The 24,952-nt window shown below is 37.0% G+C and overlaps 1 protein-coding gene across 14 annotated transcripts in view; it reads right to left on the bottom strand.

Moving 5' to 3' along the window:
- Positions 1 to 24,952, bottom strand: part of PCNX1 (pecanex 1) — a 247,314-nt gene that overhangs the window by 98,651 nt on the left and 123,711 nt on the right. For all 14 annotated transcript variants that reach the window (XM_024739610.1, XM_024739614.1, XM_024739619.1 and 11 more), the window contains 8 exons: positions 24,603 to 24,711; positions 23,635 to 23,764; positions 20,672 to 20,730; positions 18,694 to 18,909; positions 13,054 to 13,307; positions 10,820 to 11,050; positions 4,621 to 4,721; positions 3,706 to 3,856 (listed from right to left, as the gene is read on the bottom strand). In XM_024739610.1, the coding sequence (XP_024595378.1) occupies positions 3,706 to 3,856; positions 4,621 to 4,721; positions 10,820 to 11,050; positions 13,054 to 13,307; positions 18,694 to 18,909; positions 20,672 to 20,730; positions 23,635 to 23,764; positions 24,603 to 24,711 (1,251 nt within the window). The remainder of the gene's footprint in view (positions 1 to 3,705; positions 3,857 to 4,620; positions 4,722 to 10,819; positions 11,051 to 13,053; positions 13,308 to 18,693; positions 18,910 to 20,671; positions 20,731 to 23,634; positions 23,765 to 24,602; positions 24,712 to 24,952) is intronic.

Here is a 24,952-nt window from a genome sequence, read left to right as displayed (position 1 = left end):
CCAGTTTGATTACTATGTGTCTCGGCGTGTTTCTCCTTGGGTTTATCCTGTATGGGACTCTCTGCGCTTCCTGGACTTGGGTGGCTATTTCCTTTCCCATGTTAGGGAAGTTTTCGACTATAATCTCTTCAAATATTTTCTCACGTCCTTTCTCTCTCTCTTCCCCTTCTGGGACCCCTATAATGCGAATGTTGTTGCATTTAAGGTTGTCCCAGAGGTCTCTTAGGCTGTCTTCATTTTTTTCATCCTTTTTTCTGTATTCTGTTCCACAGCAGTGAATTCCACCATTCTGTCTTCCAGGTCATTTATCCGTTCTTCTGCCTCAGTTATTCTGCTATTGATTCCTTCTAGTGTATTTTTCATTTCAGTTATTGTATTGTTTATCTCTGTTTGTTCTTTATTTCTTCTAGGTGTTTGTTCTTTAATTCTTCTAGGTCTTTGTTAAACATTTATTGCATCTTCTCGATCTTTGCCTCCATTCTATTTCTGAGGTCCTGGATCATCTTCACTATCATTATTCTGAATTCTTTTTCTGGAAGGTTGCCTATCTCCGCTTCACTTAGTTGTTTTTCTGGGGTTGTATCTTGTTCCTTCATCTGGTACATAGCCCTCTGCCTTTTCATCTTGTCTATCTTTCTGTGAATGTGGTTTTTGTTCCACAGGCTACAGGATTGTAGTTTTTCTTGCTTCTGCTGTCTTCCCTCTGGTGGATGAGGCTATCTAAGAGGCTTATGCAAGTTTCCTGATGGGAGGGACTGATGGTGGGTAGAGCTGGCTGTTGCTCTGGTGGGCAGAGCTCAGTAAAACTTTAATCTGCTTGACTGCTGATGGATGGGGCTGGGTTCCCTCCCTGTTAATTGTTTGGCCTGAGGCAACCCAACACTGGAGCCTACCTGGGCTCTTTGGTGGGGCTAATGGCCGACTCTGGGAGGGCTCACGCCAAGGAGTACTTCCTAGAAATTCTGCTGCCAGTGTCCTTGTCCCCACAGTGAGCCACAGTCACCACTCGCATCTGTAGCAGACCCTCTAACACTAGCAGGCAAGTCTGGTTCGATCTCCCCTGCAGTCACTGCTCCTTCCCCTGGGTCCTGATGCACACACTACTTTGTGTGTGCCCTCCAAGAGTGGAGTCTCTGTTTCCCCCAGTCCTGTCAAAGTCCTGTAATCAAATCCCACTAGCCTTCAAAGTCTGATTCTCTAGGAATTCCTCCTCCTGTTGCTGGACCCCAAGTTTGGGATCCTGACGTGGGGCTCAGAACCTTCACTCCAGTGGGTGGACTTCTGTGGTATAAGTGTTCTCCAGTCTGTGAGTCACCCACTCAGCAGTTATGGGATTTGATTTTACTGTGATTGCGCCCCTCCTACCGTCTCATTGTGCCTTCTCCTTTGTCTTTGGATGTGGGGTATCTTTTTTGGTGAGTTCCAGTGTCTTTCTGTTGATGACTGTCCAGCAGCTAGTTGTGATTCTAGTGTTCTCACAAGAGGGAGTGAGAGCACATCCTTCTACTCCACCATCTTGGTTCCTAGAATATTATGTACTCTTTTTATGTTTGGCTTCTCTTACTCTGCATAATGTTTGAGATTCATTCTTGTTGTGGCATGTCACAGTAGATCATTTCTTTTTATTGCTACGTAACATTCTATCTGTTGATGAACATTGGAGTTTGCCGTCTGGGGCTATAGAATGGCTATGCACACTTGTGTGTAAGTCTTTGCATGGCCATACACTTTCATTCTCTTGGGTAAATACATAGGAGTGGAGTTGCTGCGTCATATGCCAAGCGTGTACTAATCCTTTAACATATAAGCCTTCTGTGGATTTTCATGAGTACATATGAACTTTGGAGATGACCAGTACTGACTGACACATCTATCTTTTCCTGGCCAGAGAGTCCCTCACTGGCAACCCATCATCTGGTCAAAGTGATGTGCAGTGAATGGCTGTTGCTTGTTACTTTACAGGTCAATCTCGCCCTTCTCAAAGGTGTATGTGAATCACAGAACTTCTCCAGGTTGCATCTGTGTTCTCATCTCCTCCCCTCCCCCAGCCCTCCATGGCCCCCAGTTCCTGAGTCCACCTCCTTACCCTCTCTGTTTGTCACTGTTGCTGTCTGTCATGGCTAATGATGACAGTGTGCTATACCCAACTGTGTTGGGCCTGATTATAAGGTGGAGAACCACTGTCACAGGCTAAAAACACATGTGAGGAAATGTACTGGGAGCAACAGGCAATAGCACTCGTAGGGAGAGATAGGGACAGACACAGAAGGATCAGAAAATACAGAGAGCCTGTGCCTCAGCTCCTCTCTCCCAGATGGAGCTAAAATACCTGTCATAATGTTCAGAATTAACAGTTAGTCATGCTACATAAAAGAGTATTTCTTATGTAGGAGACACACAATACCTTTTGAGAAATTCTGAAGTTTTAAAAATATTTTAATATGAAGTCATTATCTTTTTCTTTTCAGTACATTGAATTTTGTCTTGAAACTCTAAAGCTAGCCTGAAGATGGACAATTCTATTTGATCCCTATTGTACATTTTCCCCATCATCCTCAAAATAGTATTCTTTTCACAGAGATTTTCAAATACTATAACCGTTATCAGTAATGCTCCTAAATAATGTGGGGTGTTAACTTCATTGCAACACGTTTTACCTTATTTTATTTTATTTCTTGGCTGTGTCGGGTCTTAGCTGTGGCATGCGGAGTCCTCACTGAGACATGCAGGATCTTTCGTTGTGGTGTGTGGGTTTTCTCTCTCTAGTTGTGGTGCGTGGGTTTTCTCTCTCTAGTTGTGGTGCGTGGACTCCACAACATGTGGGCTGTGTAGTTTGTGGCGCGCAAGCTCAGTAGTTGTGGCACGTGGGCTCAGCTGTCCCGCAGCATGTGGGATCTTAGTTCCCTGACCAGGGATCAAACCCGTGGCCCCTGCATTGGGTGGCAGATTCTTTATCACTGGGCCACCAGGGAACTTCCCATTCTAACACTTTAGATCACAGTAAAATCATCTGAAGAGTAATTCACCCTTTATTTGGTGGAAAGAGTCATCCAGATTTGAGCACAGCAGATGTGTTTTAATGAATATTGTCATGTGCTCTCTATCATCAGATCTCATCATTACTGTCAAGTGGAATGATTAGAGTCGCAAGTGCCAGTATTTAATTTCAAAAAATATTCTTAAAGTGATCCGGGGCTTTAGATATATATTTTGGAGCCCTCATTTTCATTTTATTACCTTACTAGGATTATCTAATTAAGGCTGAATCTGTCCTAACCATCTATTACTCTATACAACATGCTGAATGGAGCTCATAGTTCAGTAACAGCAGCACTTCCAAGACTCCAGAGATGCTGTTACACTGCACCAGAAGTCAGCTACGTCCACCCGCAGAACAGGAATGAATTACAATCACGTGAAGTCAAAGCAACCATTACAGGGGCCATAGGTATTTATTTCCAGTTTATCACTGCTTGCATTTTTTCCTCAAGTTCATGCCCAGGTCACTCTCTAATATTAACGTTCAAATTTACTGTTAGAAACACAGGTTTAGGCTCCTAAGATTTAATATCATGTCATGAATCATATTTTTCTTTGCTTTGAATCAGAGTCTTTCTCAAAAGGATCCTAAGGAACATAATTTGGAAGTCAAGTGAAGAAGTACCATTAAACACCAGTAATGCATTAGAAATTCCCTACTCTTACCTGATGAAGTTTAATGGACATACGAATTCCAGGGACTACTACTTTTCTCAGCAATTCCATGTCAGCAAAGATCCATTCATCTCGAATTGAAGAAATTCGGAAATCTCCCTTAAATAGGGCATGCAATCCATAGAGGAATGACTCTAAATTACTGTTAAGATTAGAGATAAAAGTTTACATATTTTAACAAAGGTCTTCCATTACACAGATTCTAACATTTGGTTATGCATCAGAAGAATGTGGGAGTGTTTTGAAGATACAAATGCCAAGAACTAATGTAAGCACCCCTGAATCAGAATCACAAGGGACAGGGCCTGTTTGACCTGGGACCCTTGTTTATGAACTGCTATAATAGTGAGTCCCTGAAAATAAGCAACAGGCAAAGGCACTGTAACTTAAAAGAAAGTAAGGAGGGCCTAATGGAAAACATGTAGGAATCACAGAAGAAGCTTGAAATATGTGGCATTTCTTAATTCTAATTCAATTGGATGTATATGTCAAGAAATCCAGTTTATATTTAGTCCCCAAATCTAATGTACCACTATATTAACAGTATAAATGCTGTGAACAAAAATTGCAAGGAGAAATGGAAAAATAAAAAGAAATGAATTGTTAGAAAAATAGATGTATATGGGAAGAGACCAATCATACATTATGAGTTGATTATTTCTTAAAATGTCTTAAGTCTATTAAATTCTCATTATCTATAGTTGCCCACACGTGTGAATTTTAAAAGCCAGTTCTGTTAACCACTTAGAACTCCACTGTGTTCGGCAAAAAGATCTATCCAATATCCGAAGAGGCATTTGCAATAAATTAGCACAGAATGCTTCCACTAAAAACTATTTCAGATTTTTCAGATTTCAGTTATAGAGCTTCCCAGTCTCTTTCTGAAAACAGAAATGCTTTCCTTACCTGGACATATGGTGGGATGCAGTCCCCAAAGCTCTCCGTCCCAGAACACAGAGTCCATAACAAAGAGTCACCAGGGATGAATCTTTGTCCACATCCAGTGGCTTTAAAAAACAAAGAATGGGGTGACAGGGTCAAAAGGCACAAATTTCCAGTTATAAAATGAATAAGTCATGGTGATGTAATGTACAGCACAATGACCACAGTTTAGTAATACTGTCGTGCATATTTGAAAATTACTGAGTGAGTAGCTCTTAAAAGTTCTCGTCACAAGGAAAAAATAATTCTGTAACTATGTATGGTGAAAGATGTTAACTAGACTTATTGTGGTTATCACTTTGCAATATACACAAATATGGAAAAATTATGTTGTACACCTGAAACTAATTAATGTTATGTCAATTACACCTCATTAAAAAAAGGAAGAACAAAAGAATGTTAGTTATCAGAAAGGAATATGAGTATTTAACAAGTCAGAAGATACCTATTTAATAAATCAGAGAAGTTCAGGAGCTCAACTAGTACATACTTTCTATCTCTCCAGATAAAAGTTCTAATGAAAAGAAACTTAACAAAACAGCATAAAATGAAGTGTGAATGTATATGAGGAGGTTCTTTGGAATCTTTAAATAAAATCTAACACTTTATAATAATACTAGAACATACTAAAAAAAAAAGTGGCTGTATTACAGAGTATTAGGATCTTAACTAAACATCTCAAAGTACTTGTTGATATACATCATTACTGATACTGTCCTCTCCTGAAAAAGACAATATTCTATCTATATAGCCTATTAGTGACTATAACCATAGTAAAGAAAATCAAATTGATATCTGTAGAATACTGCTTTCCCTCAACCTTTTAATTTTTCAACAACTGCATACCTTGATTATTGACTATTACATATATATTATATATTAAAAATATAGAATACAATAATTATATATATATATGCACAAGCAAAATGGTATACTTTATATAATACTACAGAAAATCTTGGTAGCATCTCAATGACTGGCAACAATCTAAAGCAGTGGTTCTCAAAGTGTAATCTTGGGACACAACATGAGAATCATCTGGGAACTTATTAGAAATGCAAATTCTTGAGCCACTTCAGACCTATGAAGTCATATTCTGAAGGTGGTGTCTGCCCATCACACTCCAGGTGATTCTAATGCATGCTAAAGTTGAAGAATCATGGATCTAGGCTGATAATGAGCTTAATTATTCTAACTTTGCCAATGGTATATATATTTGGCTTTATAAACCATTAACTTATAAACAAAAAAGGGCAGTTGTCTAAGATACTAACTAATATAGCTTGGTTAGTTAATTACCATTAATTGCGTACTTCAGTTAACAATAGTAACTGTGTAGAAGATCCTACATTTCTTTCTTTCTTTTCTGTCTCCCTCCCTTCCCCACCCAGTCAACTTTATATACTGAAAATGTATTGCTTTTGTGATGGGAAAAAAAATTTTTTTTTTGGCTGCACCACGTGGCATGTGGGAATCTTACTTCCCTGACCACAGATTGAACCCGCGCCCCCCTGCAGTGGAAGTGCAGAGTCTTAACCACTGGACCGCCAGGGCAGTCCAAAAAATTTTTTATTTTAAATTTAGTTCAGGCCTCTGCTACTGGCCAAGACAGAGTAATGAAGGCTGGATTTACCCCTTGCAACTGAAATGACCAAGAAAAGAATATATTGAGACATTGGATACTAATCTCTGAGAAATGGGAAACCCTACAAGAGTTTCCAGGCTGTAGTACAAGGAAGAGGAACACAGGTAGAGCCTAGAGGTCTCCAAGTTGAGGAGATAGCTGGGAGTCTGGGGAGGTCAAGGTGGCTAGAGTTTGCAGGGCAAAGTGCCAAGGAGAGACCTACATATAGAGAGCAAGCTCTGGAGATCTGCAGAGGATCCCTCTTGAGTCCAGCAGATTACTGATCAGCACATACAGCAAAGGTCCAAGGCTGAGAACAGAACCATCAGAAAAAAAGCAGAAAGGAACAATGGAAAATTCTATGATTGGCTAGAGTGCTCAAAAGAATACTGTCTCAGTAATGGGGAAAAATTAGCCCCAGACTAAAGGCTGCTTTGGTCCCTCCTAAGAAAGCTTAAAAGTAAACCCTGAAAATATCAAACTGTCCCCAAGGAATTTAATTGTGTCACAGAACAATAAGGTCAATAATATTTATGGGAATACAAAAATATCTAGCACTCATCAAGGTAAAATTCATAAAGTCTAGCATCCAATCAAAAATTGTCAGGCATGCAAACTAGCAGGTAAATAGGACCTACAATTAGAAAAATAATCAACTAATCAATCAAAACTGACCCAGAAATGACACAGATGTTAGAATTAGTCAACAAGGACATTAAAAGAGTTATTATAACTGCATTCCATAAGTTCAAAAAGATAGAGGAATGACAGCATGCTAGTAGAGACATGGAAGGTTTATATCAGTATAAAAGACACGAAGAATTCCCTGGTGGTCCAGTGGCTATGACTCCACGCTTCCACCACTGGGGGCCTGGGTTCGATCCCTGATTGGGGAACTAAGATCCCGAAAGCCCCACAGAGCAGCCAAAAAAAAAAATTAAAGACAAAAATTAAACCTCAAAAATACAAAAAAATGCAATGTCTGAGAATAAAAAAAATACACTACATGAGATTAATGGCATATTAAACAACGCAGAAGAAAAAATAAATGATCTAACAAATATAACAGAAACTATGCAAAATTAAACACAGAGACAAAAAAAGACTAAAAAAAAAATACAGAGCATCAGTGAGCTGTAGGACAACTTAAGGCAGCCTAATATAAATGTTAACTGGAGTTCCCCAGAAAAGGGAAACAGGAAGACAGGAAAAAAAATTCGAAAAAAATAATCACCAAAATATTTCCAAATCTGATGAAAATGATATATACCTAGGGATTCAAGTAGCTCAATGAACTCCAAGAACAAGAAACATTAAGAAGACAGCACCAAGGTACATCATAATTAAACTGCTTGGGACTTCCCTGGTGGTCTAATGGCTAAGACTCCACGCTCCCAATGCAGGCGGCCCAGGTTCGATCCCTAGTCAGGGGATCTAGTCCCACACGCCGCAACTAAGAGTTTGCATGTTGCAATGAAGATGCAGTGTGCAGCAACTAAGACCCAGGATAACCAAATAAATAAGTAAATTGCTTAAAACTAGTAAAGAAGAGAAAAATCTTAAAAGCAGCCAGCAAAAAAAGACATCATTATGTGGTACATACAGGCATACATTGTTTTATTACGTTTTGCATATACTGTGGGGGTTTTTTTGTGTTTTTTTTTGTCTTTTTACAACTTGAAGAGTTGTGGCAATGTTGTTTTGAGCAAGTCTATTGGCACCATTTTTTCCAATGGTATTTGCTCACTTTTATGCCTCTGGGTCACATTTTGGTAATTCTCAAAATATTTCAAACCGTCCACCAGCAAAAAGATTATGATTTACTGAAGGCTCAGATGATGGCTAGCATTTTTTTAGCAATAATGTATTTTGAAATTAAGTAATGTACATGGTTACAGTTTTAGACGTAATGCTATTGCACACTTAGTATATTTCATAACATTTACAATTGGGAAAAAAAACCAATTCGTGTTGACTCGCTTTTACTGTGATACTCGCTTTACTGTGGTGGTCTGGAACAGAACCTGCAATATCTCTGAGGTGCGCCTTTATTACTTGTCAGAAACAATGCAAGCCAGAAGGCTGCGTAGCCACATCGTTAATGTACTGAGAGAAAAAATAATTGGTTCAACCCTGGTAGTTCTATTTTGTTACTGTTGGAGAAGACATGTGTCTCACATCCTCAAATGCATTAGAAATTCTCACAAAGACTTCTTGCTAATACTAACAACAATGGTGAAAGAAATGTACTGTCATTTAACAAGCAGGAAGCAAAGTCAAGCTGAGACGAATCTGTCCAATTTAGCATTCCAGGTAGTTTTAATGCAGTTAATCCAGGGCTGCACTTACAAAAACATTATTTCAAGCTCTTCAGAAGACAGGTACAGCTATTATATGAAAGATTATTTCCTCCTAGAATACATGTAATAAGAGAAGGAGGAAAGAATGACTTTTTTTTTTTTATTTCTGTGTAATATGCAAGTTAGAAAACTATCCTGGAAGGAAATTCCTGGAAAAAAAGTCTGGAGGCAACTTTATTAACATTCAGGTGAGGGTACCAGAATTTGGAGTCAGCAAATCTTTCTGGTTTAATTAACTTCCTTCCCTGGGAAGAGGTTATTCTGGGAATGGTGATTCAGAAAACAGAATTCATGGTTTTAAGGAGGTAGGGATAATCTTGTTCAATTTAAAGAACTGGAGAATGAAGGGATTGTTTTAATTTTCCTGACAATTTTCTTCTAGAGGGGACTACAAGAGTAGAATATAAGCCAGACTGATCTAGTGATAATAAGCTCTCTGAAGAGACGGGGGATACCCAAGTTTGGAAGTAAACCTTTTGAATATGATTTATTAGCAATTAAGAGGATGACTTCCTTGAGGTACATCCATGACCTCAGCAATAATTTCTAAGAGATTATTTATTCCTTAAAGTTAGGCAGGATGGAGCCTGTTCCTGAGTCGGTAGACTGAGTTCCTAGCCTAGGTGACGATGGTTAAACCAAACAAAAGTAACCAATATAGTCTAAGCCAGAGAAAGGCTATTAGAATAATACGGTCACTCCGACCGCCCCCCACCTCCCCCTCCCCCGCCAAGAAATAAGTCCAAGGATTTGAGAACAGTGTGCAAAGCATTCTAAGTATATTTCATTTATGAAAAAAAATAAACTGCTTGTTATGTGTTTGAAAGAAGAGAAGATTAGCTTTGAGGGCCTCCATTTCCAGACATTGTCTGCTGGTCCTTTTCCTGAGCTCTTACAAGGTTATTTTATTCTATCTTTGATTCCTTCCTTAAAAATATGCTACTATGCTCAGTATCTACTGTGCATCCAGTATAAAAGCTCAAAGGCCACTGTTCAAAGAGGAATTACAAGGATGCTCCCTTTCTTATGGATGAAGTAAGAGAAACAGGCTGATTATGATGGGGTGCCTTACTCTAATTGAGTATCTGTAAAGGAAAGACTAAACTAGGTGCTACATCTAAAGACAGTCAGTGTGTACAGCCCAGACCATGATAAAGGCACTGGTTGTCAAAGTGGCTCACTATGCTCCATGGTACAGAGTAATCCTGTACGTAGGATGCTTGGTGGTTCAACTACACAAGACTTTGCACTCTGCCTTGGTACTGTGGTTACGGTCCCTGGGGTCTAACCAGGGGAGCAACACTGCCACAAGAGCCACGGGACCTAGGGGGAAAACAGCAGTTGCTGAAGTCTGTAACTCAGCTTCCCTTTAGGATAAGACAAGTTATCCTGAAGTGCGGATTACGAGCCTCTTGCATTATAATCACCCAGCATGACACAGATATTGGGTCCCCAGCCTAGACCTACAGAATAAGAATCTCGTAGACAAGGCCCATGAATCTGCATTTTTACACATTCCTGTATCATTTTTACCCATGTTAACATTTTAAAGTCAGTAGTCTAGATGAACATTGTCCAGTATGGTACCCACTAGCCTAAATTTAATTGATTTAAATTTAAATCAATTAAAATTAAATTTAAAAATTCATTTCCTTAGTCATACTGGCTACATTTCAAGTGTCTCATAATCTACCATATGTGGTGGGTTAGTAATTACCATATTGGAACAACACAGAATGTTTCAATCATTGCAGAAAATTCTATTAGCACTGGATTAGACTTTGGATTTGGGACAAAGATATTAACTTATCCTTAAGTCTGCTGTGTGTGTTTGGGGGCTTGGGGCTGGGGATGCAGCAAAACGCAGTCTTTAAGAAGGTGCTACACGTAATCTACAACCTCAGTCTGTGTATATGTACGTACCTGCACAGGGTGGAGGGGTTGCTATTTGGACAGTGAGATTATGACACTACAGATGAAAGAATGAGAAAGGTCGCTTACTCTAACCTGTTTTGGCAGAGTTGGTTTGGCCCAATCATAATGAACTAGACAGGTTCTCTTACCCAGATAGTTAGAAAGATGAAAGCCTAGAAAAACTACCCTCATGAAAACAAATAGAGGGATTCTTTCCATCTTTGGAAAAACAGATTCAAAGAGTTATAAACAACATAAACTCTACCTTTGCTCTTCGGGAAGAGCAATACTCTATCCAGTTGAGGTAAATCACACAGAAACTCTCCCTGGATATGCCTGCAAGTCGATGGTCATAGTCTTCATCAATGTTTGGATTAAACGTTGGGTCCACATCAACGTAATTCCGATCTGCACACAGACGTAGTCCTTCCTGCATCGTCTCATTAGCTAGCCACTCCTCCAGTTTAGAAGAGGTTGTAACATAATAAATGATACCCTAATGAGGAAAAGATTAAAAAAAATCAAGCTAAACCACAATCTGAATTAACTGCAAGTCCTCAGTAAATTAATTCCAACTGTTTATACAATAGTAGGAATCAAAAATGTATATTCCAGCTCAATACTGTAAATATACTATTTTAAGAATGCTATAGTAATACATCTCAGGCCTTCCTGGATAAAAAAAATTAATTTAATACTTTTAAAATCACAACCATAAATTCAAGAAGGCAACTTCAAAACAACTCCAGTCCACTGATTTTAGGATATTCTAAAAACAATTCTGTCTATTGAATTTAGGATCTTTTAAGAGAGATGAAAAACCTTTATTGTGGTGTACTTATTTTGAGAAAATTCTCATAGAAAGCTATTAAACCATCTTGTGATCCTAGGTCAAGTTATAAAAATATAACAAATAAAGCAATCGAAATATACATCTTTAGAGAGAGGAAATTCCACACACAAATGCGCACATATTAAAAAATGTTGTAGGGCTTCCCTGGTGGCGCAGTGGTTGAGAGTCTGCCTGCAGGTGCAGGGGACCCGGGTTCGTGCCCCGGTCCCGGGAGATCCCACATGTGGCGGAGCGGCTAGGCCTGTGAGCCACGGCCGCTGAGCCTGCGCGTCTGCAGCCTGTGCTCCGCAACGCGAGAGGCCACAACAGTGGGAGGCCCGCGTACCGCAAAAAAAAAAAAAAAAAAGTTGTAAAGTCCATTTCTTTAGCTTCCTGAGGTTGGGTTTAACCAAACATTCAACAGAGGACTCAGGCTTCAACCCAATCGGCACAAATAAGGTGGTACATAGAGGTAATAACACATGAATCATTAAGATTTAGCATACGTTTTTCCTCTTGAAAATGTTGGCTTAGCCTGTAAACCCCCAGTCATAACCATGCTGTACTTCTGTAAAATCTTTAGCAAAAACAGAATACCTGTGCAGTAAAGAACTAATCTTGCCCAAGGAGAGGTTTGGCCTTTGCACCTGGGTTCTGGGAGGTAACCTCTAATCCCATGCACTGTCCTGCCTGATAAGAGTCTTTATTTACCTGGAGGCTTAGAACCATGAGCTCTAGAGGATCTGGAGACTAAGGCTGGCCATGTGGATGATCAAACAAGTCTAAATGACTGTGTGTCGAGACAAACTCTGTACACTGAGGCTCAGGCGAGCTTCCTTGGCTGGCAACACTCTGTAGGTATTCTCTCACATCGTTACTGGGAGAAATAAACACTGTCTACACAACTCCATTGGGAGAGGACAACTGGAAGTTCAGGCCTTAGTGTCTCTAGACCCTGCCCTATGTGCCTCTTCCCTTGGCAGATTTTAACCTGTATCCTTCCACTGTAATAAATTCTAACCACGAGTATAATGGCTTTGCTGAGTTCTGTGAGTCCTTCTAGCAAATTATTGAACCTGATTGTGGTTTCAGGGTCTTGGGAACCCTGAAATTGCAACTGGTGTCAAATGTGAGGGTGTTTTTGGAGACCTCCCAAATCCTGCAATACTTTCATTCAGTTTGTTGAAAGCAGTGCAAAGCAGTGGTTAATAGCAAGGACTCAGGAATCAGACAAGCCTGTGTTTTAAATCCCCAACTCCACTTGCTAGTTAGAGGACTTCGGCGAAGTTAACTTTTGATCCTTAACTTGTTTATATGTAAAACAGGGACGTAATATTCCTTTAGAGAATTAGGTAAGATATACATATCATATATATACATGTGTGTATGTGTGTATTCCTTAACGCAGTGCCTAAAAGATATGCACTACAGATGGTAGCTATTAATATTAATGAACAAATGTAATAAGTTTCACTAAAGAAGGAAATAGCAAGACCTTCACAGGTATAATTTACTGACTGTACTGGATACTAGAGAATTTAAATCACCACTTAGAAGCAAAGCACAAGTTAAAAAAACAAACGTGCATGTGTGTGCGCACGTGTGCGTATACGTGTGTCTTTTCCAAGAGCCTCTGACACCAGATCTAAGTAGGCACATATCCTTACCTTGACATAGTAAGTGGTGAGTACTTTCCGAAGATCAAAGACTTGAAGCATAGAAGCAGCACTATTGTCGGTGATGCTATAACCCTCCAAAATATACTTGGTGACTATCACTTCCCAAGCTAGCCAGCGCTGGCTAAATGCAGCATTAAATGAAAGCACATGAGGAATATGGCCAGGTTCACAACAGCAAAATCCTTCATCTTCCTCAACACCTTCAGTAATGGCCTCCACTTCCCGTTGTTGACAGTAAGTACCTTAGAGAGAGAGAGAGAGAAAGCACTTACGACAAAGGGGAAAGAAACATGAGGTGAAAAAAACATGAGGTGGAAAAATGAATGCTTCAAAGACATAAGAAACTTAGAAAAGAGACATTTTCTTTATAGCAATTGAGAGTATGCGACTGATCTGCCTTAGACTGTCCATTAACAAACTGCAGCATGCTCCAGAAAAGAGGCATAGTATATATTCATCGTCTGCAGAATCCTAATGTGTACTAGCACATTCAAGGTTCTGAGAATCTGTGCAATAAGGCAACCTTAATTTTGATCCATTGATTCCCAAATTTTTCAAATTTGGGTTTATAACCGCATTCATATCAAATGAAGACCAAATGAGTCAACGTGTGTCTCATGAAGGTCTGAGTTAACTCAAAACTGGAGGAGTGGAACGAAAACTGAGTCATCCCAGGGCACACGATACAGACAGACATGCAGAACTCAAGAGAATCTGGGCTGTATTCTCACCAGCACTGTGTCTATGCTGCAAGCAGAAATAGTATATATAAATCCTACTTACTTGGCTATACAACTTGTAATGGTTCACTATAGTTTAATATTAAATATATAATTACAATTTTTCTCTGTTGCCAATTCCAACAATAAGTGGATAAGATTACATTATTGGCACTTGAGGCTTATCTGCTGATGAGGTTTCAATTAGGTACCAGGTCTGATTGTTCTGTACTAGCAAACAATTCTTTGAAATTACATTCTTTTATAGATGATACTTGTCTAATAGGCATTCTCTGCGTTAGTGTTATTGAAATAAAAATAGAAAATCAGATTAAATATAGAATTAGATACACAGCCATCTATGCCAACAAAATACCATCCATCACATTCATGTTAATTTTTATTTTGTTCTGTGGTCTTGCTTCCATTTAATTTGTAAATTCCTTATAGGACTATAGAGTGATTATAGCTAATTTTATAAAGGCACATATTAACGTTACATTATAATAAAAGTAAGTGGGACTTCATAATAATTTTTTTCTTTTAAAGAGGATATAGACAACGTCCATATTTAAAACACTACTTTGAGAGAAAAAGATGCCATGAAATTTAGCCCCGGTTGGTGACGGTGGTGGTGGTGGTGATGGTGGTATGATGAACGATAAGACTGAGAGGTAAGCTTGGCCAAGCTAATGAGCTGTACTGTCGAGAACTCTAGAGCCTTCAACAATTTTATTATTTCATTTCTTGTTTAATTATGTTGACGAGCACTTCCAAAATAGTGTTACATAGTGGTGAAAAAACTTTGTCTTGAACCTGACATAAACAGGAATGCATGCTGTGGCTGACCATTACACATGATACTGACTACAGATACACATATACACTTTTTTCAGAATAAGGAAGTTATGTAGTTTTATAAAGTACTTTTGAAACCAATAATGAAAATGAAATTTAACCAATTTGCTTTTAATAATTAATTTAAAGAATGAAAAACAGCTGAATTGGTGAGGGATACTTAAAAATAAAAGTACTAAAAAAAAAAGTACTGCTGGTTTCTCCTTACTCTGGGCTCTGAGGATTTTTGTATCTATGGTCATAAACAAATTAAACTATGGTTACTTTTTTAGCCAGTTCAGTCATATTTTGACATCAGTATTACATTGGTTTTGTGCAAGAGAGCCTTGAGATATTTTCCTTCCTTACCCATTTGCTAGAATAGATCAGAGAGGGCAGAAGAATTATTCAATTTCTAGAAGAAACTTTCTGAGGCTGGGTTTTTTAAACTATGGCAGGAAGTTGGGTCTATTCCTTAGGTTTTATATGTTTTTACTTTATTTTGTTCATTGTGTCATCCTTCTGCAAAGTCAGTCAAAGGTTTTTACAGTAAAGGAAATACCATAACGAGAGCTGTATTTTGTGCAGATGACTCTGGTAGTAGTATACAGAGAAGAGAACAGGCAGGAGTGAATTCAGAGGTTTGACATTTTCTCACGAGAGACAGAACGAGGTCCTTGTTCAGAGTAGCAGAATAAACAGAGTAACTGAATTAATGTGGGGTGTTTTCACTCTGACATACAAACCCCAAGAATATTTTCTACCCCAACATACCCAGTAATACATTTTGCTTAGAAAATGAAGTCAACAATAAGCACAGAAGTATTAATAACTGAAAAAAGAATTTTGAGATTTGGAAAGGGATTCTAGAGAAACCATTACTAATTGCTTCCTGGATTAGCTAGATCCTTCAGTCACTTCATAGTGAATATAACTGGTAAAAAGTAATAAAACTAACAATTATGAAAACCAGACATGTTAAAATTAATTTGAGTAAAAACTGAAAGGAATCCAAACAGAATAAAAATGTTTGACCTATAAAGTTTGACCTGAAAAACCACACTTGGTAGAAGTAACATTTAAAAATATATTGAAGTAACATTTACAAACTTGGTAGAAGCTGTAACCAGGAAATTCTGATAGACAAAAAACATGATTGATAACTCAAATATTTGACATAAAATTTACATGGAAAAGAATCTTGAGAATATCAGTAAAATGAAAATGGAAATGAAAACTATGAAGGTATTTAACCAAGATCTATAAAAAACTGATCAAGAAATTTTAGTTAAATGTCACTTAAAATTTAGCATCCACTATGAGAGACAATAAAATCAAAGGAATTAAATTGGCTTAATGGAGTATACATCAGAAAACACATCAAAATGCTCAGCAGATCCAAATATCTGCCTGGCAAAATACTGCCTGACAACACTCTTAATTAATATTTTGAGGGGTAGGAGGTAGATGAAACAGGGACTACCACTGTGAAGGAAAGAAAATAACCAAAGATCACAACAGCATTTGAGCAAGAATATAATCATTCCTCATCAAAGTTCTGCAATGAAGAGGAAGGAGAAAAGACTATTACTTAGATTACTTAACCAGTCTACAAAATGATCTTTATCATATGCTAGCTGCTGTGATAGGTCCTGGATATACAATGATAAATGAAGCAGATAGGACTCCTGCCCTTGAGGAGTTTATAATCTACAGCAAAGGTTTACAAAATACAGCCCTGGGCCAAATCCAAGCTAAGAGTGGTTTTGATATTTTTAAAGGGTTGTTTAAAAGAAAAATCAAAGAAGGACATGCAACAGAGAATGTGTATGGCTCCAAAAGCCTACACTATTAACTATCTTGGCTCTTCACAGAAAATGTCTGCCAACCCCTGGGCTAGAGAAGAAATAAACTTTAAACAAATAAATAAATATAAAATTAGAGCTCTGCTAAGTGCTAAGGAGGTAAAAACAGGGTAATATGAGAGATAATCATGTGGGACAGGTGGTCAGAGACTAAGGCTTCTCTGAGAAAGTGACAGTTAAGCTAATTCTTAAAGATAATTAAGTAATTAGAGGTAGAAGATTGGCAGGAAGAGGGGAGACGTTTGGTACTTTCTGGGCAAAGGGAAGGGCGATAAGGAGGCCTTAGTAAAGAATTTAGCACAGCTAGGACACTGAAGGAAGGCCAGTGTGGCTACAGTGGACGAGGAGGGTGCTACAGAGTAAGGTGGAGAAACTGACAGAGGCCAGATCTCACAGCTGTCCATAGGATGTGTTAAGGAATTTGAATTCTATTTTAAATGCAATGGAAAGCCACTGAAAATTTAAAGCATGGAATGGAAAGGACATAACTGAATTTGCCTTTAAAAAAAAAAATCACGATGGCTGAATGAAGAATTACAGGTATGGCCTGCTATTGAAATTCAGCATGAGTTCAGAAAGTAAGGGGGTACTGTGTTCTCAAATTGATTTGAGTTTTGTTTGACAAAGGGTGAGAGTTTGGATGGCAAAGGATTTATCCAGAATTTTACCTGAATCTATTTGGTACCAGAGAGTAAAGTGGGGAGAGTGAAAATTTGGATCAATTTTTGATTTGGACAATTTCTGATCAATACGGTGAAATGAGCAGATAAGAAGGACCCCCTTCCAATTCACACACATAGAAATTCTGGATAAAATAACCTCTCCACAAATACCTGTTAAAAAAGAAAGTTAAATTAAAATCAAAAAGCAAAGATGAAATCTTCAGGTGCCAACAATTTAAAAAGAAGGTGAAGTTATAGCAGTGGTATGTGTAGTGGTAAGGGGGTGCTGGCTTTTGGATGAGGATAGATGGATTAGATTTGAACAGCATTGGGTTAAGACCCTAGAAGAGATGGAATTAAGGTCCTGGGCTTCTGACAGAGAGTCAGAAACAAACCATAAGACAAGAATAGGAGATTGTGAAGAAGAGAGAGCGAATGGGTTACAAATAAATTACAAATAAATAACAAATATTAACATTTACTACCTTGAGTTTTACACAAGTAAAATCTTATTTCCAATGAATGGAGTAACTTTAGAAAAGCACTTGCTCCATTAACAAAGATATTATCCAACAAAGGTGCAAACTTTCTGATTCAACACCAGGGTAAAAATAAAGCTATAGGGTACAGCTCTAATTTGATCCTCTATTTAGACAAATGCTTTCTTATTTCCTATTTCAGGTTAAAAACACCTAAGGTACTTCTTAGAATAGGCCAAAACACTGCTTGGATGCTTTCTCTAAAAACTCTCAAGTCCAAATGTTGCCTAGATTGGAAACACATGCATTAATAGGACTCCTTCAATTCCTATAAGACAAGTTTCTATTCCTGCTTACAAGACACTCAACTTACAGAAGTGGATAACATCAAGCTGGTATGTTTCTGAACGCACGATTTTCTGTGTAGAAACAGCTTCATTTGTCAGTATACAAAATTGTTGAAGGCTGGTGGGGGGATAGGGAGTAACTGCTTAATGGGTGTAAGGTTTTATTTCCGGTGATGAAAACGCTTTGGAACTAGACAGAGGTGGTGGTTGCACAAGATCGTGAATGTACTAAATGCCACTAATCTGTTCACTTTAAAATTGTTAATTTGATGTTATGTGAATCTCACCTCAATTTTAAAAAATTGTTGAGGACAAAGGCATGGCGGTTATATGAAAGTAACTTGGTAATAGCCAACCTCTGCCTCACAGCATTCTATGCTGCCAGCCAGCTAACGGGCACGTGCAGCTGATCACAGTAGAAGACTAGCAAGAGGGCAAGCACAGAACAACAGAAATTCACTCTTACCAGGAGAAAACAAGTCTGTTATACACTATTGATACCACCTTTACATACAGAGCATACTGCAAAAATGATTCTTCTCTGAATGTGAAATTTGGAAAATTTGGAAAAAAACTAATAACTACTCTTTAGCAGCTTTTCTCATTCCAGAATTCCAAATACTAAGGACCTACTTTTATAACTTTTGATTTGAGATGTAGACACATCAAACTTAGATGTCACAGGAGTACGTTATAGAAATGAAAGGTGAATGTCTTACCTCTGAATTCAAGTCCCCGCAGCTGGAAGGTGACCAGCCCATTGCCTATCTCTATAAGGTGTACTAACGCATTGAGGTAGTCAGAGGCAAGAATGAAACAGTCCCCTGTACTGTAGTTTCCCCACCGTCCTAGGTGCAAATCACCACAAAGACTGTGTTGTAGGGATCTGGTTAAATGTTCATAAAAGATGGAATTCAGATTGTTGTCATCTGATCCTATAAGAAGGGATTAAAAAAATGTTAACTTTACCTTAAGTACCCTTTATAACAACAAACAAGATTGTTAAAAGTATTAAAACTAATTTCCAGTTAGGGTTGTATCTATAAGTTCTTTGACAAGGAAGATAATATACCCTTACAAGGGTACCCTGTACCCTTATAATACAGATACCCTTAGAATTTCTATATAAAAATGAAATATAGGATAATGGGAAAAAAATTTTCAAATTAGAGTTAGACGTAACGTAACCTCTCTGAGTCTCTGGTCCCCATCCATAAAATGTGGGAATTGGATTAGGTGAAATCTAAGGTCTTTTCCACCTCTTTAACAGTCCATGATCAAAATTTTCTATCACTGTCCAATTAACTATGCCTTATAATTAAAACCATGCAAGAGAAATGAAAAAGATAAAAGAAATTCAAAACTAGAACAAAAAGACATACTGGTAAAGGAAGTGGGTTAAGTAATACAAGATTTGAACAAATGAGATAGTCCAAAACAAAGAGAAGTTGGTCAAAAAAACTCTGTATACTGAGATGTCTAATATTAGCTAAACAGAAATAAACTGTATACACAGAAACAGCAGTAAAGAACCACCTACAAATTTTAGTCATCCTTTAAGAAAAAAAATTAGGATAAAACATCACCTAATAAATTAGAAAACCATCTTTAGAAGTAACCCATCCAAAGCAATAATCTGTAAATGGGTGCCCAAAGCACAGAATTGAAGAATGGCAAAACATACTAAACTTAATAATTACTTTAAACTCAGCCTAACTGAATAAGAAAATAAAAGGGAAATCCTAGGCTCAAGCTTCAATAAAATAGTTGTATCTAATGCTGTCTGCCCATTACGAAAGTGTGCATATTAATTCAGGACATGGCCTCTGTGATATGCATCGTCAGCATCATAACTCCAAGCCCCCTACAGGGACATGCCAGAGCTGAGGTGGCTGTTATAGCTCCCAGAACATGGTAACGACAGTCATTAATATCAAATAACTAGTCCTCCTTAATCAAATTTATAATTACGAATCAATCTGATTACTATAATTTAGTTTCTCAAGCAGAGCATTTGAAGTAATCTGCGAGTTAAATGAATACAAATCTTCCAGTGTATCGGGAGTCATATTTCTTTAGTAAATTAATACACTGATATTCTGGTTGATACATTAATCTTTTATGGGTGGGGCAGTGAGATTCACCCTCTCTGTGCCAGATTACTAATAGGTGGGCCGACAAAAAGATGTTTCCCAAAGGACAAAACTAAGAACCAAACTTTAGATAATGGTAACACCACCAAAATGTCACCCACTGAAGCCTTGAGTGGCTATTTGGCTCCTCTAGATGACATCTCTGTATGTAATAAACTTAATGAAATTAACACTTATCTAACCATTTGGCGAAGCAGGGAAGCAAACATAATAATAAGTTCAGACTGCATACTCTTCAATACACCTCATCAGTTTTACTTTCACTGTGCTCTACTTTTTTAACCTATGTAAGAACAATCTTTCAATGGAATTTTTTATTCTTATCAGCATTCTTAAAATGCATTTTATAAAAGATGGGTATATAAATTTTAGATATTCTAATTCACGTATACTTTGCTAAAGTAAAACAAAATAAAGCGAAGGATATTTAGTTTTTCAGAAATGTCCTTTGGATTCCATAGAGGATTCCCAATAAGTCGGGAGTGAAATACGTATATAATGAATTCCTTAGACTTGCTTCTTTACTCACAAATAGGGCTATTACCTGGATTTCTATCAAGCTGGGAAGCCAATCTGGTATTTGAATGATCCACTCGTTTTGTGCTGAAAAAGGCAAAATGAAACATCTTTAGTAAGCTTTTTTATATTAAAAAAGTCTAACAATTAAAAGGGAGAAAACTATACAATAAAAGATGAAATAAATATTATCGCTTTATAAAAATGAGAAAAATCTATGCGTAACATATTAATAAAGCTCTTTGATAGAACAATTTTAGGGGTAAGGATTTTTTACTCTTCCACCTCCATTATACATAAAGACAAGTTTTTTCTTAACTGATGTTTCACCGAACAGTGTGTAGAAAGACACTGAGTTTAATGTAAAAAAATTTTTGATCAGGATGAACAATGCATACTGTATACAGTTCCTAAAAATATATAGTGCATGAAACATTCCTTATAAGGGGAAGGTTATTAATGTCCAGAGGTACAGTGTTCTTTAGAACAGTGGTTCCCAAAATGTGGTCCACAGAACCTGAAGCATGACACTTCAGATCTTTCAGGGAGTTTTCCAAATCAAAACTATTTTCATAATAGTACTGAACTGTTATTCGCTTTTTTTCACTGTGTTGACAACTGCACTGACGGTGCAAAAGCAACGGTGGGTAAGACTGCCGGTGCTTTAACATCAATCAAGGCAGTGGCACCAAACTGTACTATTTTTCACTGCTACCCATGCACACGAAAAAACAATAAATAAAAATTCAAGTTTCCCTTAAAAATGTCCTTAACGAAGCAATAAAAATAATAATTTTGTTAAATTGCAGCCCCTCAGTACAGGTCTTTTTAATATTGTGTGTGGCAAAATACACATAAAGCACTTCTGCTGCATTCTGACGTAGGACGATTGTCTGGAGGGAAAGCATTTGTGCAACTGCTTGAAGTGTAAGTAGCAGTAGCTGCTTTTATTTCCATGGAACACCATTTTCACTTGAATAAACTATGACTATTCAGACTTGAGTATCTGACAGACATTTCTCAAGTGAAGAAAGTAAGTCTGACATTTCAAGAAAAATAACTGATAAAGATACCTGTTGCCAATAATAAAAATTCAAGTTTTCAAGCAAAAATTAGAATTTCAGAAAACTTGCGTCTACCACCATGCACTTGATAGCTTCCCAATACTTCAACACTTTTTTGAGGTTGGTGGTGATATGAATACATATATTTTTTAATATTGTACCATGAAATGGGTCAAAATTTGGAAGACCTACATTACTCACTGAGCCAATATTTTCCAAACGATAGATAAAGATGTATCAATATAAATGTATGCATGGGTAAAAGACCCATTCAAACTATAAGACATATCAGTGAATTTTGATGTAATACAGTTCCAAAAATTCACTGATATGGCTTTAGATTCCACATTGCCACTAATCTTTAAGAAACTACCATATGTCGAAGGATCCAAGAATATCCACCATTGTCTAAAAAGGCTATTAAAATACTTCTTTCTTTTCAAACTGTATGTCTGTGTGAGGCCAGATTTACTTTATATACTTCAATCAGAACAACACAACGCTACAAGAGACTGAATGCAGAAGCAGATAAGAGAATTCAGCTGTCTTTTATTAAGTCAGACATGAAAGAGATTTACAAAACTATAAAAACAATGACATTCTTCGGATTTTTTTGGTGGAATGGTAAATACAGTCATTCTTCATTAGAAAAATCTTATTTATATTAACATGTAATAGGTTTATTGTTATTTTTATATTAATTCATTTATAATATAAAATGAGTTTTGACTTATAATACAATAAATATTGTACAATATTTATTATAGTAAATAACTATGTAGTAGATAAAACCCCTATCAACAAAAACTCTTTGGAGACGTCAATAATTTTTAAGATTGTATGTAAAGGGGTTCTGAGATCAAAAAGTTTAAGAACTGCTGACAAAGATGTTATTCTGGGGCTTCCCTGGTGGCACAGTGGTTGAGAGTCCGCCTGCTAATGCAGGGGACACGGGTTCGTGCCCCGGTCCGGGAAGATCCCACATGCCGTAAAAAAAAAAAAAAAAAAAAAAAAAAAAAAAAAAAAGGTGTTATTCTGGACTAAATTTAAGTTGGTCCAGAAGAAAAAAAGGGTATAAATAACACTGAAATTCACCAAAAAGAGAAATACTATGTGTGATTTTAGGTAAAAGACCAGAGCAAAAGTTTCACATCCATAAGCCAGTTCATTGTTAAAAAGATTACCATTTTCACCTATTATATGTACCTATGTGTGAAAGTGTGTAGAGAAAGGCAGAAACGGAGCTGGCCAGTAGAATTACAAATTAATACAAGCTCTTTCTGAATCAACATGTTAATACATTTATAAGCCTTTAAAATGTTTAAGCTCCATGATTCAGTAATGCCCCTTTAGATATTTTCTTAAATTAAAAAAAAAGAAGAAAAAAATTTGCAGATTACATACAAGGATAGTTACTAGGCATCATATTAAACAGCTAACCTAAGGAATTAAGCTTAAATGAAAATACTTTATGTACAAAGATGGTTATTTAAAAACCTATCCTCATGAAAAACTACAATAACCTATAAAAAGTTTAGCTCTAAAAATAGCTACTTCTTAGAAAACTATGAGATAACTAATTATGACTGTGATAATGATGTAACAGTGTATAGCATAAAGTTTCAAAGTATTATTAATGTGGAACAATTCTAAGAAATAACATTAAAAGAAAAAAAGACAGAAAAATGAATATATTTAACTAGGACTATGTTTTAAAAATCTTATAAATAGAAAAAAAGGTAGAGAAAATAGAGTATCCTCTGACTCTTCCAATTTTATATAATTTTGAAACTTTAAGAATATTTATAAAATTTTAAATATTTCAATAGAAAAAATGTTAACCATGAATAATTTATAACAATGCTGTCAATAGTTTTTCCTAGTAAAAAGGATAAAAACTGGCTTTCAAGTGTTGTTCTTTACTCACTTATAGTCTCTCTCCCAGAATTTCACAGGTCGAACATATGAAGTGATGAATATTGCACTTCCCAGGAAGGGGTTCAGTGGAGTAGAAAAGAAGGCTGATACGGCAGCCTGAACAAACAACATGGCTGAATCTATGGGAAAACTGGTTAAGGACCTTAACATTCATCTGACTGTGCACGCGCGTTCACGCACCTGCGCGCACGGTGCACACACACACACACACACACACACACACACACACACACCTCACAAACACATTGCAATTACAGCAATTAGAAAAATGAGGTTCATCAGAGGAATACAGAAGAAGGTGTCACTGGACAGTATAAGGGGTAGAAGCAGAAAGACACAGCCAGGAAAGTACAGCCTGGCATGACGCTCTGAAGGGAGCCAAATAAATATGTGCTAACATGTGTCTGGTAAAATTCCATGTATCACTCTTGGGTAGAGATGGTTTTAATTTTCCAGAAGATAAAAACTAAAATTTAAAGATACAAAAGTCTGCATATCAACATCTACAAGGTCACTAACCTTTATGTTTACTTAGAAAGTACCTTTAAGAAAGGATGAGAATAGAAAATTTTGAACGGAAGTTTAATTACAATCATATCAATATGGAAAATGTTTTGAATGCTCATTCACTTATAAATATTTCTAAACACATTTTGTATATATTGAAAATTCCTGGACTTTAATACTCACATATATAAACATGAAATTTTTAATCAGCATTACTTAATTATGAAACCTTAATACTTTTCCCATGTTCAGATGATCTGTGGGCCACAGAAGTTAATACAAATTAGACAATCAGAATTGGTATAGGTGTGGGCTCAAAAGACTGTGAATTTTTGATAATTTATCACATAGTAACCTATATTCTATGCCTGTGAAAGGTTATGCCTACAAACCAACATTCTCATCAAGGATATGACTGCCCTTTCTTATCAACTTTTATTAGAAGGATACGGGGCACTGCAAAGGGCTGAGCGAAAGCATGGAAAGCAGAACCCCATGTAATTTGCCATGGAGCAATGTAAGTGTATACAAACTGCAATTTATAAAGGAGTTCCCAAAGCTGTAGGAGGAAAACAAAAACAATCAGTAAAAAGCTTACCATCAGATTTTTAAATTAGAAAATGAAAAACTTCTAAAATGATTTTCTTCCTAATAGGGAAATAGCATGGAAATTATTTGCCATTTGCCTCAAAGGAAAAGAAATATCACTGCCAAAACACTGAATGTGTTTTTAAGTAAAGACAGTTAACTGACTTACGGATTTATGTTTTATCAGTTTAAAAATTCTATGCTTTTTATTG

Source organism: Neophocaena asiaeorientalis, unplaced genomic scaffold (assembly GCF_003031525.2).
Source record: "Neophocaena asiaeorientalis asiaeorientalis breed wild unplaced genomic scaffold, Neophocaena_asiaeorientalis_V1.1 scaffold348, whole genome shotgun sequence".
Classification (NCBI taxonomy): domain Eukaryota; kingdom Metazoa; phylum Chordata; class Mammalia; order Artiodactyla; family Phocoenidae; genus Neophocaena; species Neophocaena asiaeorientalis.
Note: the sequence above shows the minus strand (reverse complement) of the source record. Positions and strands in the feature narration are given on the sequence as shown.